Below are 16,620 nucleotides of genomic sequence, written 5' to 3' on the forward strand. Positions count from 1 at the left end.
TGACATGATCCTAATATGCAATTCAGTCAGAAACTGCTCTCTCTCTCTCATGTGTGTGTGTGTGTGTGTGTGTGTGTGTGTGTGTGTGTGTGTGTGTGTGTACCACAGGAGGCTGCTGATGGGAGGACTTCTCATAATGGCTGGAATGAAGTAAATGGAATGGTTTCAAACACATGGAAACCATGTGTTTGATGTGTTCAATAACATTCCATTCACTCCGTTCCAGCCATTACTATGAGCCCATCCTCCCCAATTAAGGTGCCGCTAGCCTCCTGTGGTGTGTGTGGGTTTCTTTACTTTACTGACTTAATTGTCCCAATGGGGATATTTTTTTGCAGTGTCATGTACACGTTTAAAGTGGCGTTTAAATAACAAAACAAATTGACAATACAACTTTCATAACAGTTACATAGCAATAAAAAGAGAGTAGCTGGCTTTACTGGGTCGGTAGGAATATTAGCCCGAGCTATTTAGGAGGGATATCACACCTGGACAAATGATTGTCTCGTTCTGTTTTTCCTGCTGAGGGGTGCCCAATACCTGTGCCCAGAGGGGAGTAGTTCAAAGTCCGGGTACAGGGGGTGGCTTGGGTCTAAAATTATTTGTCATACTTCAGCATAGAAGTTCCTCTTGACCAATGCTCCCTCAAATTTTGGGGGGAACTGAGCACATTTTAGGTCTTGTAAGCGGAAACTTGAACATTGTGAGATTTTTGTGCAACTCCTGGCACGTGTTTACAGTGAACACTAAGGCTGTCCCCTTACAGTTTTAGATGGTTGCCAATAGGCTATTGTGGCTATTTGAGCATAAAGTAGACCTACCAACAAAACCAATGGAGCAAATCTCATAAAATGTTCACATGGAAATAGCTTTTGATTTCTATGATATAGCCTACAGTAACCTATATGTGGTGTTCAGTACAGGCCTACATTGCATGAGACTTTTAAAAGTGTTTTTACATTATGAAGGACTTGACATCTATGAATGATTTTTTACTTGGTCTTTAACACCATGGGCCAAATAGGTGACTGTAAATTGCTTTGTATTGTGTGACCAAGAAACCACTTTACAAAACAAAATGTATGATTATTACAATATAGGCTGGCTATTTGCATATTCAAGCCAGTCTCAAAATACGACACTGTCCCTTTGTGGGGTCCTGTGTGGCTCAGTCGGTAGAGCATGGCGCTTGCAACGCCAAGCGTCGTGGGTTCGATTCCCACTGGGACCACCCATATGTAAAAGTAGTGGCCCCAGCCGACTTGTAAGTCGCTTTGGACAAAAGCGTCTGCTAAATGGGATATATTATTATTATTATTATTATTATTATTAAGACATACGTTTTTCATCTGACTGACTTTTCAAAGACAACTTGAAATGTAGCCTACAGGTTTTGTGCTCTTGTGTGAAGAAGTATCTCCCTGTTGCTGACCTATACTTATCTATAACTTGTCTAATAACTCGCAAAGAATATCAACATGTGCACGCACACGCGCTGCTGTACGCACTGATCTGAACTGGGTGATTGAAAGACCGCTCGTGGGCTACCTCGGCCAATATAATTATACTCCATTGCACTCTGGCTCTGCCTACAACAAAATCACAGACCCAATCTTGCAAAGTTAGATTTGTTTTGGTTTGTTTCATTGAAAAGGGGCTGATATAATGTTGATCAGAGAAAAATAAAAAACATTGATCTATATAGTGCAAACTAATGGGACGAACTCAGTTAAATTCAGTCTCGTCTTTGCGCGTCGTGGTATTTCTTCAGCGCAGCAGTCCTTCAGGAGGGAACATTGGTCTTGACTTTAGTTTGTTCTTCAGTACAGTACACCAGTTTGAAAGAACGGTCCCTATACTATATTTAAACAATAAGGCGTGGGGGTGGTATATAGCCAATATACCACGGCTAAGGGCTGTTCTTATGCACGACTCAACGGGGAGTCCCTGGATACAGCTCTTAGCCATGGTATATTGGCCATAAACCCCCGAGGTGCCTTATTGCTATTATGAACTGGTTATTAGAGCAGTAAAAATATATTTTTTGTCACACCTGTGGTATAACTTCTGTTATAAACTTGGTGATTCGTGCCTTGAATGCTGACGGCCTTATACCAGGGGTATGACAAAATATTTATTTTAACTGCTCCAATTATGTTGGTAACAAGTTGATAATAACAATTGTGGTATATGGCCAATAGGGCTGTAGCCAGGCACTCCTTATGCACAACACAACACGAACAGCCCTTAGCCGTGGTATATTGGCCATATACCACACCGCCTCACGCCTTATTCCTTAAATATACCACGGCTGTCAGACAATCAGCATTCAGGGCTCGAACCGCCCAGTTTATAATTTGGAATGAATCCTTCACCTAGCCCCCATCTTAAATCAGATGCAATAAGACAATGGCCCCATTTATACCTGGTGCTAACATGTGTCCTTTGTCCTGATCTTGTCCACAATCTGATTGTGCCCAATTTTTTGGGACAGATGTAGACAAAAAAAAAAAAAAAAAGATGCATTGTGATCTGATCTCCCTGACCACCTCCGGAGGTAGTTAGGCACATATTTGGTCTGGATATTACATTTACATTTAAGTCATTTAGCAGACGCTCTTATCCAGAGCGACTTACAAATTGGTGAATTCACCTTCTGACATCCAGTGGAACAGCCACTTTACAATAGTGCATCTAAATCATTTAAGGGGGGGGGGGGGGGGGTGAGAAGGATTACTTTATCCTATCCTAGGTATTCCTTGAAGAGGTGGGGTTTCAGGTGTCTCCGGAAGGTGAATATCTCACAAGTGTAGACAGATCTTGACAGTGAGACCATTTAAAAAATAATTGACAGGTGGCACCATTGTCTTATGCAGTGGCCCCCCTGTTTTGCATGTTATTTTGGTATTAATACGTGTCACATATCAGTTTGCAAACAATATAAAAAAAACAACATTGATTTCATAATTTTCTATTTTTTTTTGCTTTCGTGAGTAAGGTAGCTCCAACTTGCAGGTGATTCAGCTTAGCTCAGTGCTTTCTGTGGTGATGGGGCATCACACATCCCCATATGCTCCATTCACCCCTTAAAAACTTACTCAACAGCGATCCCATCATTGATCTGAGCGCAACTGTTAATCTGGGTCACGGCACCACTGTAAACGACATCATGCTGCTTGCTTAGTGAGTATCACTTCCTTCCGATTCGGCCCATGCCTGACAAGAACTCAGGACCTTTGCTTTGCTAGCACGTGACTGCCCTCTTGAAGCATCTTCTCACCAGTTGGTGCCACACGAAAAACTAGCTATTCACTGGCGCAAGTGGGGACACTTCAGGCTGAGGAATAAGTTTCACACATCCCCATGTGCTACATTAGCACCAGGTTTAAACAAAGCGTATGAAAGGTATTTTTGCAGACAGAAAAGTCAAAGCAAGGTCCCTTAGCCTTTTCAAACATTCAGAGACAATCCAATTAATATCAATATTGGGCTATTAAGGTATTCCTATACTAGTGTAGTAGAAATTTCTGACTGTCAAGGATGAACTCTTTCAGTCCAGTAAATTGAGCCCATGAATTCTATCAACAACTACCACTGATATCAAAGAATACTCAACTCTAATTTCCTCAGTCAGAACATATTGAAGCTCCTTATTCCTTTCATGCCATCTTTCTTTTATCTCTTAGTCTGACTATGTAAGGCCATGACTTGATGGTTAAGTAGCGTGCATTATGTACGTTTTTGCTGTCTTTGTTTGCAGGCTGCTGCTGATGATGGGTGTGTTGTTCTGCTGTGGGGCGGGGTTCTTCATCTGCAGATGCATGTACCCCTCCCCCCTTCCTGAAGACACCTTTAATGTGGCATTCACCAGACACCCAATGACAGCTCCAGGTGAGTCCCATATGCACATCCTCCTCTTCTATTCCCTCTCCCACTCTTTCTCCTCCCACTCACACCTCTCACTTTTCTTTTCTTACTCAATACCCCACTACCACAGCCTCTCTCCAGATCTTCTCTATTTTATCCCCACCCCCATCAAGTTATTTCCTTTTCTCCTGTCATCTCCCACTATTCCAGACTCAGCGCAGTCATTTATACATAGCAGAGTACAAATGAACCTTTCTCAATTTACTATAAAAATCTGGTCAGAAAGGACCAGTCTCGGATCTCAGTACAGTGATTGACTCTCTTTTTCTGATTCTGGATCCAAAATAGCACACTGGTTCCTATATAGTGCACTATGAAGGGAATAGGGTGCAATGTGGGACTAACACTGGGTCGGCTTCTTGGATCCATTCTGGCTGATGTCACTCTGAACACATTCTTGCTATTTTGACTGACACACACACACACACACACACACACACACACACACACACACACACACACACACAAGCCCCTCCACTCATTGATCTGGAAATATGGGTATTCATATTTCATGTTTTGGCTCTGGAGGGAAGAAGAGTAAAATATAATAGTGCTATTATTCCATGTGTTTTCTGTGTTGAGGTTTAAAATGTGATACATTCATGCTTATTCATATTCATGCCTTTAACACGTGCTCAGATTCGGACCTCTCTCACACCAAATGTCACTCAGTTCAGCTTTCACTGTAGCAGTCAGGCAGTGTAGCAGACAAGTCTAGACAACAGTGGTATTTTTGTGAAATGCCCTGTATTGCCGGCCACATTATTTACGTCAACCTTACGAAACAAAATACTGTGCGTAGATGGTGAACTATGTGAGTTGTCATTAATTTATCTACTCTCTTTGTCCTCCATTACTGCAGCAGGCCAGCATGCAGAACTATGGGGACCCAGGAGGGATGATCCTCACCCCTACCTTCCCCTACAGCCCCCATCCCTACCCCTCCCACTTGGCAGCACCCTACCCACACCCAACCCCTCCTGCTTACTGCAACCTCCTTCCTCCACCCTATGAACAGGTGCTGCAGGCCTCAGAGAAGAGGTAACCTGGAGGAAAGACATTGGAATTAATGAAATTATTTCAAACCCTTCAGAGTTCCCAACGCCGCCACAACTGGCAGCAGAGCGAGAGAGTTCTCTGCACATCAATAAGGAAGGGTCACTATCCTACGTTTTGACTCATGAGTAAAAAGCAAGTCTGATATTGTAGACTACTAGAAATGGAATAGCATCTCTACATTAAAAACATCTCATTAAGGGACGCTTTCCCGGACACAGATTAACGCTGGTCCTGGACCAAAAAGCATGCATTTAAATAGCTTTTTAGTCCGGGACTAGGCTTAATCTGTGTCTGAGAAACCAGCCCTGAAAGCTTCAGTCTGTATCACAATGAATCGGTGTCAAAGTGTTTGTTTTGACGTCACCTCTCGAAGAGACCCAACAGGATAAAAACAGACATGGATTCAGAAAGAGAGGTGCTCTGTCAACAACACTGTGTCAGTTGGAAGAGCAGTATCTGAGCACAACTCACTCAGATCACCCACTCAGGATACTGTATTATCGCCCACTGTCTGGTATGTGTTTAATATCACTGCGGTTGGAGCATTTAGTATCTCTAGTTGAGGAACAAGTTTACTGTAGATCAGAAGCCTGTAATGCTGTGGACATACTATAGTCATGGCAAATCAGCTTAGCTTTGTCTCGTAATTCATTTTGGTGCATGACTTTCCTCTATATTTCATGCAATTTGCTAATGAATTCAGGTATAGTGTGGTCATTGTTAAAAAAAAATCACAGTATCCTGAATTAACAGAGGGTAAATATATCACCAGCTTGCCTAATAATGTGATTAGTCTGGAAATAAATTGTGTTTCTTCCAAATATTACAAGTTAAGGTCGCTACAATGCTCTTTGCCCAGAATCCCAATGTAATATGTCTTACCACAACCTTCCAGTGCTCCCTTTTCCCATTCAACAGGAATACTGATACATCATGGAAGACTTTAAACCACTAGGTGTCAGTATGATGTTCAACATGCAGCCAGCTGTGTTGCAGTATGTGCTCTGGAGGCAAGCTGCTGGGCTGTACAACACAAACCATTGATTTTCTATATCACATTAGTTCTCATTCATTTCCAAAGGATTGGATCCGTTTTGATCTTCATCCATTTTCTGAGTGTGCCACATTAAATCCTGCAAATGGGTGTTTTGTACATATCCTTCACACAACAGGTACAGTGCATTCGGAAGGTATTCAGACCCCTTGACTTTTTCCCCATTTTGTTACGTTACAGCCTTATTCTAAAATGGCTGAAATAACTGTTTTCCCCTCATCAATCTACACACAATGCCCCATAATGAAAACAGGTTTTTACAAATGTTAGCAAATGTATATATTATTTAAATATGTATTCAGACCCTTTGCTATGAGACTTGAAATTGAGCTCAGGTGCATCCTGTTTCCATTGAGCAATGAGATGTTTCTACTTGGAGTCAACCTGTGGTAAATTCAATTGATTGGGCATGATTATCTATATAAGCTCCCACATTTGACAGTGCAAGTCAGTGAAAAAAACCAAGCCACGAGGTCAAAGGAATTGTCCGTAGAGCTCTGAAACAAGATTGTGTCAAGGTTCAGATCTGGAGAAGGGTACCAAAACATTTATGCAGCATTGAAGGTCCCCAAGAACACAGAGGCCTCCATCATTCTTAAATGGAAGAAGTTTGGAACCACCAAGACTTTTCCTAGAGCTGGCTGCCCGGCCAAACAGAGAAATCGGTTGAGAAGGGCCTTGGTCTCTGAGGTGACCAAGAACCTGATGGTCACTGACAGAGCTCCAGAGGCCCTCTGTGGAGATTTGATAACCTTCCAGAAGGACAACCATCTCTGCAGTATTCCATCAATCAGGCCATTATTGTAGAGCCCGGACTTGAACCCAATTTAACATCTCCGGAGAGACCTGAAAATAGCTGTGCAGCGACGCTCCCCATCCAACCTGACAGAGCTTGAGAGGATCTGCAGAGAAGAATGGGAGAAACTCCCCAAATACAGTTGTGCAAAACTTGTAGCATCATACCCAAGAAGACTCGAGGCTGTAATCGCTGCCAAAGGTGCATCAACAAAGTACTGAATAAAGGGTCTAACTAAATGTAAATGTGATATCAGGTTTTTAATAAATTTGCAGAACAATTCTAAAAACCTGGTATTGCTTTGTCATTATGGGGTAAAGGTATTGTGTGTAGATTGAGGGAGGCAATTTAATCAATTTTAGAATAAGGCTGTAATGTAATATGTGGAAAAAGTCTAGGGATTTGAATACCTTCCGAATGCACTGTAAATCCAGAACAACATTAAATAATTGTAAGCCACACTCATTACAGAGAACAGTTCTCTGAATGCAGAACGAGTGAGCCGTACAGACATTACAACTGCAGGCAGGCTGACTTTCTAGAGATAAATTTCCTAGTAAACAGCTCTACATTTGCAGCAGCAGCAGTCAGTGACTCAGAGGATTACTCCCAAACCCCTGCAGCTATTTGCATAATGCCACCAATAGCTTAATGATGCGATTACATGCCATTTACCCAGCACCCTGAATGTAATCTTCTGATTCCAAATATTTGTTCACAGTAGGAACCATCTGTATCAAAGAAATAAGACACTGTTGCATCTACAACACAATCAAGCTCAGTAGTCCATAGAGTTTGCGTGCGTGCGTGCTAGTGTATGCATTCGTGTGTACCTGCTCTACATGCTTTCACTCATCCACTTTCAACATTTGCTCTAGAACTGTTTCCCCACTCCTGTCCTCGAGTCCCACTCAACTGCACACATTTTTGTTGTAGGAGACTGACTGAGTCAACCTTGAATCTAGATCCACTGGTTCAATCTAGTTCTGTTTTCTGAGTAAGCTATCATTTTTCTTTATAAAGTACTGCTACTGTATAATTAAGAAAAGGCCAGAGGGAGTGTGGTATATGGCCAATATACCACGGTTCAGGGCTGTTCTTTAACACGACACAACGCAGAGTGCCTGGATACAGACCTTAGCCGTGGTATATTTGCCAAACATCAAACCCAAGATGTGCCTTATTGCTATTATAAAACGCGATATCAACATAAATAAAGCAGTAAAAAAAATATTTTTTTCGTCATACCCGTGGTATATGGCTTGATATACCATGGCTGTCAGCCAATCAGCATTCAGGGCTCTAACCACCCAGTTTATAATGCCGTTTAGAGTATAAAAATAACATTTACTCATGCCTTTGGACATATCTGGCAGTGCACTGTGAAAGCTGTGTTCATTCATGCATCATCTAGTACATATAATATTACCCAGGTTACTGAATTGGTTAGTGAAAAAACAGAACTCAATGAGAAAGAGCAAGATAATTGAAATGGCACAAAATCACAACTGAAAACAGCTTGGATGGAACTTTACAAATCCTGCTGCATTGGGGAAAGGGATAACAGTATGCTAGCTGTCCAGTATGATTGGAATTGCCTAGTCTCACAAACTTCTATACAATGGGACAGTTGTTGGTTGAAAAGTGTGAATGAAAACCACCCTGCACTCTGCCAATTCAGGAACTGAATCAAACCTTGTGGCAAAAAGAGATTGAATCTCGACCCTGGGATTTTTCTCATTAGATTGGACCCCAGAGTACTAAGAGTCTGTGATGCACAGTGGATACATGCATGGCTGCACAGATGATGTGGGATACAACATGGCAGAGGGAATACCAAACACATCCTTGGCTTGCATCTTACGCAACAACTCAATGCCTAGACTGCGCAGTTAAAAATGTGGGTGGCATGTACATCAAGCATTAATCACTACCATCAAAGCCTTTACGAAACGCGCTGGGTAAGTCGAGGAGCAATAAAGATGGCGTCATGGAGAGAATAATGAGAGGCAAGGACAGAGCTCCCTGAATGAACAGTGAAGCAAAGTGGATTGGAAATGTAAGGCTTGTCTTTGACCACAGTGGGTTGGAGGTGAACACATGACGTGACAGATAATTTACTGGCAGTCAATCAATTTGTCATCAAGGGGAACAGAGACCAAAGTATTTTGAAAAATAACTACATGAGGTATATGTTGTTATAAAACCAGTGGAAGTAGGCCAGTGCATGGAGAACTAACCTGAGGGGAAATCTGACTTTTTCCCCAACTGTCAGAACATAACTCTCCCCAGAATGGGAATAAAGCACAAAATAGGATCCCAGAAGTGAATTACCTCTGGGAATTATCGTATCACCAGAGTTTGTATCAGCACCACTTTTTTAAGGCGATAAATGTTTCTCCCTGCTCTCACTAGTCCCACTGACCACCATTATCATGCTCTCCAGAAGTATGGCTATGAGAAAAATGACCACGACTGAAGTGAGGATGGGAGAGAGAGGAAGGGATAGATTCGACTAGTTAAGTGCAGAATTATTTCAAATCAGAACTTTCGATTGATTCTTTCCACCTTTTCAAAATGATCTCCCTTTTCAAATAGCATGCAGACATAGTTACATCGAACAGCTCAAATTAAATTTCTCAACATGGAAACCAATCATGCTGATATCTCCACCCTTCAAGAGTCCAATCATTGATGATATAGTATCAAACCAGAACACACCCCCTTGGAGCCCTGTTGGCTTTGAGAAATGAAGGAACACTGCATTGACGTCTGGATGGCCAAAACTCAAGAGATGACGATGAATTGTCAAGAGATGGGTTGATGTTTGGCCAGGCCAATAGCTCCTCAGCCTGACTACAGTGAGTCAGAACAAAGGGATCTCCAGACAGACAGGGTCTACAGGGAATGTCTAGACTCTAAAGAGACCCTGATAGACAGAGCCTCCCCATTTGCCCCTGAGCACTTATAATGTATTTACATTCCAGACATCATAAAAAAAGTTTGAACACCTGAGGGGGTCAACTGATATAGCGTGGAAGAAACACTGAAACAAAACACTCCTTATGGCATACTAAATGTAGTCAAAGTCAAATGGCTACATTTACAGTACTAGTACTAGAATTGTTGAATGTGCATTAGCAAGAATCCCTGTGGCCATCATGAAGGCTACTTTTAGGCAACACCACCATCTGTTGGTGGGGGGAGCATGCAAAGGGGACAGAATCATTTGATAACAAAGCTAAACTATTTAGATAAGCATTTAAATTCTAGTTTGTCTGGATACTTCAATATCTTGCAGTACAATCTGAATGACTTGAACCTAAATGACTAGTGATTTTTTTAATGTATACACTCACAGAAGATGGGTTCTTTGAAAGAGAAGAAAAAAAACAAATGTCACAAGGTAAGAAAATGCATATATATTTATTCACAAAACGTCCTACTTCACTATACATGAACTTGAAATAATAGCCAAAGTCATCTGAATTCCTATGTCGAGCGCTCATTCTTTTAAACACTTTACAACATACTTTATCTTAGGGAGCAGAGAAAAAGCACCTCTGAAAAGATGTGTGGTGTAACATGACCCTCCAAACAAATGGTATATATGAAACTGTACAGGGGCTTTCTCTACAACTTGAAAGGGTTCTAAAGAGATGAAAAGCATTCTTCAAATATCAACAATTCTCAAATAAGAGGTTGTTCAAACCGAGGCAGTAGGAAAACTTCCTAAACATATGGGCACAACAAACACCTTATACGGAGTACCACTGACAAAGAAATGTGCATTAGTATTATTTCAATTAGACATTTCATGGAAATAGAATGTCAAACGTGGAAGATAAAAGTATTATGTACATTGAGGTAAATTATAATAATAAAACATTAAAAACATTGGTGTGCCGAGAGGAGGTATCGTTTCCTTTTTTTTTTTTGATTGTGTTTCAATCAAACTTTGTTTCATTTCCTTTTCAGCAGAACATGTGCTGGACTTTGAACCTGGTTCCATATAATATCACAGAAGTCAAACATAGGCACTGGGATAAATAAGAAGGCTTTCTTCTGCTGGAGCCAGTACGTAATAGCACATACTGCAGCTACTTTACAGCTACTGTGCAATATGTGATATAGATGACCAGGGAATCTTCATATTATCCCTCAAATACTGTACGTTTCAAAATGGTTTGCTGACCAGAAGCGTATTTTTATTTTATTTTATTCTGTTTCACAATCTGTACTACGCAGCAGAGCTTAATATCAATTTCCAATTTTGTGGTTGCATTAGAAGCCCACTACTAAATATGTATTCTTCGCTGCCTGCCTCACTGGTCTTCTTCTCCTTCTGCTAATCAGAGCATCTCATTCAGTACATACCGCCACAGGGCTCTTCTCCTTTAGCAAATGAGTGCTTGAGTTCAGGTCAGTGAGAGGTGACGACCGTAATCATGTATGTGTAATAATGGCTACATACTGGATTACTGGCAATTGGGGGATTCAATTCCACTCACTGAAAATAATGGGGAGTGCTTCAGAAAGTATTCATACCCCTTGGCCTATTCCACCTTTTGATGTTACAGTCCAAATTCAAAATAAGCACTTTGTTTTTTCTCACCCCCCTGACCAATGTAATCCATTTTGAATGCAGGCTGTAACACAAAATATGGAATAAGTCAAAGGGTATGAATACTTTCTGAAGGTACTCTACACACAGATACAAAACACAGTACAATTCACAGCACATTTATAGATTACAGAACAATTGGGAAAGGAAATATCAAAATGTAGAACAGTTTTGAAACTGGGAGGGGGGCAAATGCAAGGTTCCTGGTGAAAGCTAGACTAGCAGATAGTGATCATAGTTAGTGGAGTCCTTGCTGGTAGGGAGTCAGAGGCTGTTTATGTTGCCAAGATAAATACCTGGATGTTTCTATGAGAGTCAGAAAAGTAAAAGGCTGCTGATGAGACAGAGGAATGACGTAGAAAATAAAATTGTTGGATGAGTCATGACAACAGTTGCATTTCTTGTTCCACTGTAAAATAATACTTTTTTGGTTTAACATACACTGTATATCATAGCAGCAATATCCTTCACCTCAAGTCTGACAAATGTGAAAAAACACCACGTTGTTTTTCCATCCACAACACTGTTCTGTAATGACCAGTTGACCAATTATGCATTCCATGCATGGCACAATAGTTCAAGGGCGTTTTGATTTGGTTTAAGCAGGTTGATGTAAACTTGCTAAAAGACAAAAACAAATAACACAGTAGCAGATATGAATACAGCATGTACCTCTGGTTTTGCAAAAAAAAAAAAAAAAAAAAGTTCAAATCTAAATGCCATGGCACTTGACAAGCGTTCATCTGACCTCTGCTCACAGTACTTCATAGTCGATTCTATTAGGGTAGATTATATATTTTTTCAAATGTAATTATGCAGCAATGCTCAGAAGTGCACTTATTGCTACTAAAGAGATATGAAACAATGTCTACCTCAGATGACCTACAGCATTTCCTTGACTCGCTTAATTATGGGTCCTGTGTGGCTCAGTCGGTAGAGCATGGCGCTTGCAACGCCAAGCGTCGTGGGTTCGATTCCCACTGGGGCCACCCATATGCAAAAGTAGTGGCCCCAGCCGACTTGTAAGTCGCTTTGGACAAAAGCGTCTGCTAAATGGGATATATTATTATTATTATTATTATTAATTATCCTTTCTGTGTTCTGTCCTACTGGAAAATAATAAGGGATGTCACATGATCACATCTGTATGTTTAGCAGCATAATGAATCTCCAACTAGTGAAGTAAAATGTTCTGTCTTTCATTCATGCAACAAATGAAAGATAGACTACAGGACCTGTATAGGTCTCATGGGGCCTTCTCACTGTAAAGGTAGAGCTGTACACAAATCTAAGATATCCAAATGTACATTCTTGTTTGAAATGTTATGCCCCTAGATGTGAAAACTCATTCACATAAAAGCGATACAAATATACAGAAAATAGTGTATATAATGCAGCTCCGGCAATGCTTTCCCTTAAGACCGTCCAGGTTTGATTCCTACTGAGAAGATTGAAAGGTAAACTGGTATCACGGTGTTGCTTAATTGTATTCATTAGTGCACATCGTAGCACTACTCAGTGGAATACAAAAACAAGAAGGTCTTATTGGATAAGTCCAGGTAATCCGTTTGGTGCCTAATGAATTTGACCCGGACTTCCACTGCATTTCTTCCTATGGCAGTAGGAGGACCCATTCCTTCAGAGAACCTCCTTGATTCAGAGCACTTCATGGTTATGGTTGAAAGAATGAAGAGTGCTTTGTATAAAATAGAGGTATACTATACAGAACAAAAAGATAAATGCAACACGTAAAAGTGTTGGTCGCATGTTTCATGAACTGAAATAAAAGAGCCCCTGCCCAGTCATGTGAAATCCATAGATTAGGGCATAATTAATTTATTTTAATTTACTGATTTCCTTTTATGAACTGTAACTCAGTAAAATCTTCGAAATTGTTGCATGTTGCGTTATAATTTTGTTCAGTATATCTATCAGCTTAGGTGTACTCTATGTACATATAGAATGTACACCTGTATACACACAAAAAAAATACATAGGAATAGAGTACAGCATACACACCCACTCCAGAGGAGGCTGGTGGGAGGAGCTATAGGAGGATGGGCTCATTGCACTGGCTGGAATGGAATTAATGGAAAGGAGCCAAACATGGTTTCCATATGTTTGATAGTTCAATTAATTCCGTTCGAGCCATTACATTGAGTCTCTTAATAGCTCCTCCCACCAGCCTTGTCTGACTGACTCATATTTACACTGTAAGAAATAAATATACAGGTGACAGCCAAAATAAAGGAAACACCAACATAAAGGTGTCTTAATAGGGCGTTGGGCCACAATGAGTCCCAGAACAGCTTCAATGTGCCTTGGCATAGATTTTACAAGTGTCTTGGAGTGATGCGACAATATTCTTCCATGAGAAATTCCATAATTTAGTGGTTTGTTGATGGAGGTGGAAAACTCGGTCTCAGGCGCTGCTCCAGAATCTCCCATAACTGTTCAATTAGGTTGAGATCTGGTCACACACTCACAAACCCTTTAAACCCCCTATGCTCCTTCGAGACCCCTCTTTCAAAGGCAAATCTCTTCTACTAGCCATGGCAGTCAAAATAATGGGCAACTGGGCATTTTTATACATGACCCCAAGCATGATGGGATGTTAATTGGTTAATTAACTCAGGAACCACACCTGTGTTAAAGTACCTGCTTTCAATATACTTTGTATTTACTCAAGTGTTTCCTTTATTTTGTCAGTTACCAGTACATAGCAATGAATAAAATATTGCATATTTCACTGCATATTTGACAAGTCTTGATAAAGGTCATATTCAGTTTTTCTTGACAAAAGTATACACAATTATGGAACTGGCATCTGTAAAATGTATGTTAAAAAGGTACAAGATGTTGAGTGAAAAAAATAAATGCATATGAGTAACACTCAATCCTGTTTGAATGAAATGCTTAAATAGACACAGACCACGGTACTTTGAGAAATAACCAGACAGAGGTATTTGAAAATGTATATTTTCTTTCAATGTAACTAATTTCTTTGATTCTGAATATTTTCTATGGAATTCCTACAGGAGGTCCCAATAAAAGTCAAGTAGTATCTGTTGTGGGTAAGAAAGAAGGGCTTGTTGCAACCAGTCAGGCAAACCAACAGGAGGGTCAGGGGGTTGTGTCTCTGCATCCAGAGTCCAGACAGAGTATTATCCAGGTTATCCACTGGAATCAACCCATGTTTTAATGCCATCTTAGAGGAGAGCACAATCTCTCCAATCAGCCTTAAAGGAATGAGTCATAGAAGGGTAAACACACCCACCTGATTGTACCATCACCTCCCTCCCTCCTCCTTCAGAGAAAGAGGAGGCGTAGGGGAACAGCACACAGATGGGGACCGAGATTCCAGACATTCAGGTGGCGTTGTCTCTAGTTTACATCTTGATGCCTTCCTGCTGGCTGAGCTGGGACAGGGACTTCTTGATGCGCAACGCGGTGAGGCGGGCCGCCCCGTTGGAGTACCAGCACTCCCTCATGATCTTGGCCATCACCCGTAAAACCTGGGGAAGGGACAGAGGCAGGGGAGACGGTGTCAACATCACAGGACAGCAATTACACATCTATATTTTGTTTTGCATGTTGTTGACCACTGAGATATACATATGGATTGGTCTAGCTGCCCCCACCAATCGTAGAATAAACACCATGACTGCGGCAATTGCAATGTCACAATGTCATTCTTCAAGTGGAAAAAGTAATGTAATCACTGCTGTTGTGAAAGAACTCGAGAGCAAAAGAGAGAAACAGCAATAGAGAGACGCTACTCATTGACATGGTGTTAAATCTGCAACCGCAGTCTGAAATAAGACTTAAACCCCTGGTCTGCATCCCAGCAAAGACAATGGAGACACAGAGGAGAACCAGCGTTCTGACCTTGAAAAGGCTGGTCAGACTTGCAACATCCAGGCCACAGGTTTGAATACCAATCCATTGCATCCCAATTCCTCAATCTCACGAGGGCCGCCGAAGGGCTTTGTCAGTGAGTCTCGTGTTGAATGCAGGGCTGTATTGAGCAGTAGGCTCTCTGGCGGATCGGACAGTGAAGACAGACAGGATGTTCTGCTGGTCGCCTCTTAGAGGCTTTTATTTTCAATATTAGGTGCATTATGCATCTGATTTGAACAGAACACTTTTTCATATTCTCAGACAATGAATAGGTCCACTGAACCAAACAATACTTAAATGGGAAAAAAGGCCCTTCTTTTTTGGGGGGTAGTTGGGACGATTAAAGGCATTAATTAAGATTTTGTATAAGGTGCAGGACATATTGGCTAATAGAATTTGTACAGAAAATAACAAACAGGACCTTGACATAAAGACGTAGATAAATCAAATATATTCTCAGTAGCAAATAAACTATTCAGGAAACAACTCTTTGCCTATCACATTTGTATCTTAAAGCATAATTGAGAAATAATTAATCAAAGTAATTTTAGACTCCATAATGTTTAATCTGTAGGTGCTACAAAGTGAAAATTGGTGAAATGAAGCTTTATCGCCTGCTCTGTAGTATGAGTAGTATTGATTTCAAGAACAATTTTCTAACATTAATTTATGAATATTGAAAAATAACAATGAATATTGAAAATATACTGTTGAACATAGTATACTTTACAGACATATTCAAGTTCCAACGTGGGACCTCAAAAGTTATGGCCCAATTTATACTGAGAAGTTGGCGATGTAACATAGTAAGCGATGTAACCGATAACAGCCTTCCTTTTACTTGTATCCAATGTGACCCCCCCCCAAAAAAATTGCTGAGCTCAAACTTGAATGTTGTGAAAGTTCTGTGCAACTTCCAGCATGCGTTTACTGTGAACACTGAGGCTGTACCCGCTTTAAGTTTTAACAGTGATAATGTAGGTTACTGTGGCTATTTGATCATAATATATGCCTACTAGAGTGGCCTAAAAACAATGGAGAAAATGCATCATAACATTTTAACATGGAAATAGCTGTTCTATCATTCAGCCTACAGTAGCAGCCAATGTGTGGTGTTCAAAGTAGGCCTGCATTCCATGAGACTTTTGGACAAAAAACATGCAAGGCTTGACATTAACCTGTTTATCCACTTGCCCCCCAGACCAGGAGGTGACTGAAAATGTTGTGGTGTTTGATGCAAGAAACCACTTTACAAAATAA

At 40.8% G+C, this 16,620-nt stretch overlaps 1 protein-coding gene and 2 non-coding genes across 4 annotated transcripts in view; 2 read left to right on the forward strand and 1 right to left on the reverse strand.

Moving 5' to 3' along the window:
• The first annotated feature begins 1,155 nt into the window (after positions 1–1,155).
• On the forward strand, positions 1,156–1,231 carry trnaa-ugc (transfer RNA alanine (anticodon UGC)). Its single transcript has one exon. It is a non-coding gene; the product is annotated as a tRNA-Ala (tRNA).
• A 9,015-nt stretch (positions 1,232–10,246) lies between these two features.
• Positions 10,247–16,620, reverse strand: part of LOC135558756 (TGF-beta receptor type-1-like) — a 106,840-nt gene continuing 100,466 nt past the window's right edge. For both annotated transcript variants that reach the window (XM_064992846.1, XM_064992845.1), the window contains one exon: positions 10,247–14,975. In XM_064992846.1, coding sequence (XP_064848918.1) covers positions 14,850–14,975 — 126 coding nt within the window. In that variant the 3' untranslated portion in view covers positions 10,247–14,849. The remainder of the gene's footprint in view (positions 14,976–16,620) is intronic.
• trnaa-ugc (transfer RNA alanine (anticodon UGC)) lies at positions 12,374–12,449 on the forward strand. Its single transcript has one exon. It is a non-coding gene; the product is annotated as a tRNA-Ala (tRNA).

This window comes from Oncorhynchus masou, chromosome 17 (genome assembly GCF_036934945.1).
Source record: "Oncorhynchus masou masou isolate Uvic2021 chromosome 17, UVic_Omas_1.1, whole genome shotgun sequence".
NCBI lineage: Eukaryota > Metazoa > Chordata > Actinopteri > Salmoniformes > Salmonidae > Oncorhynchus > Oncorhynchus masou.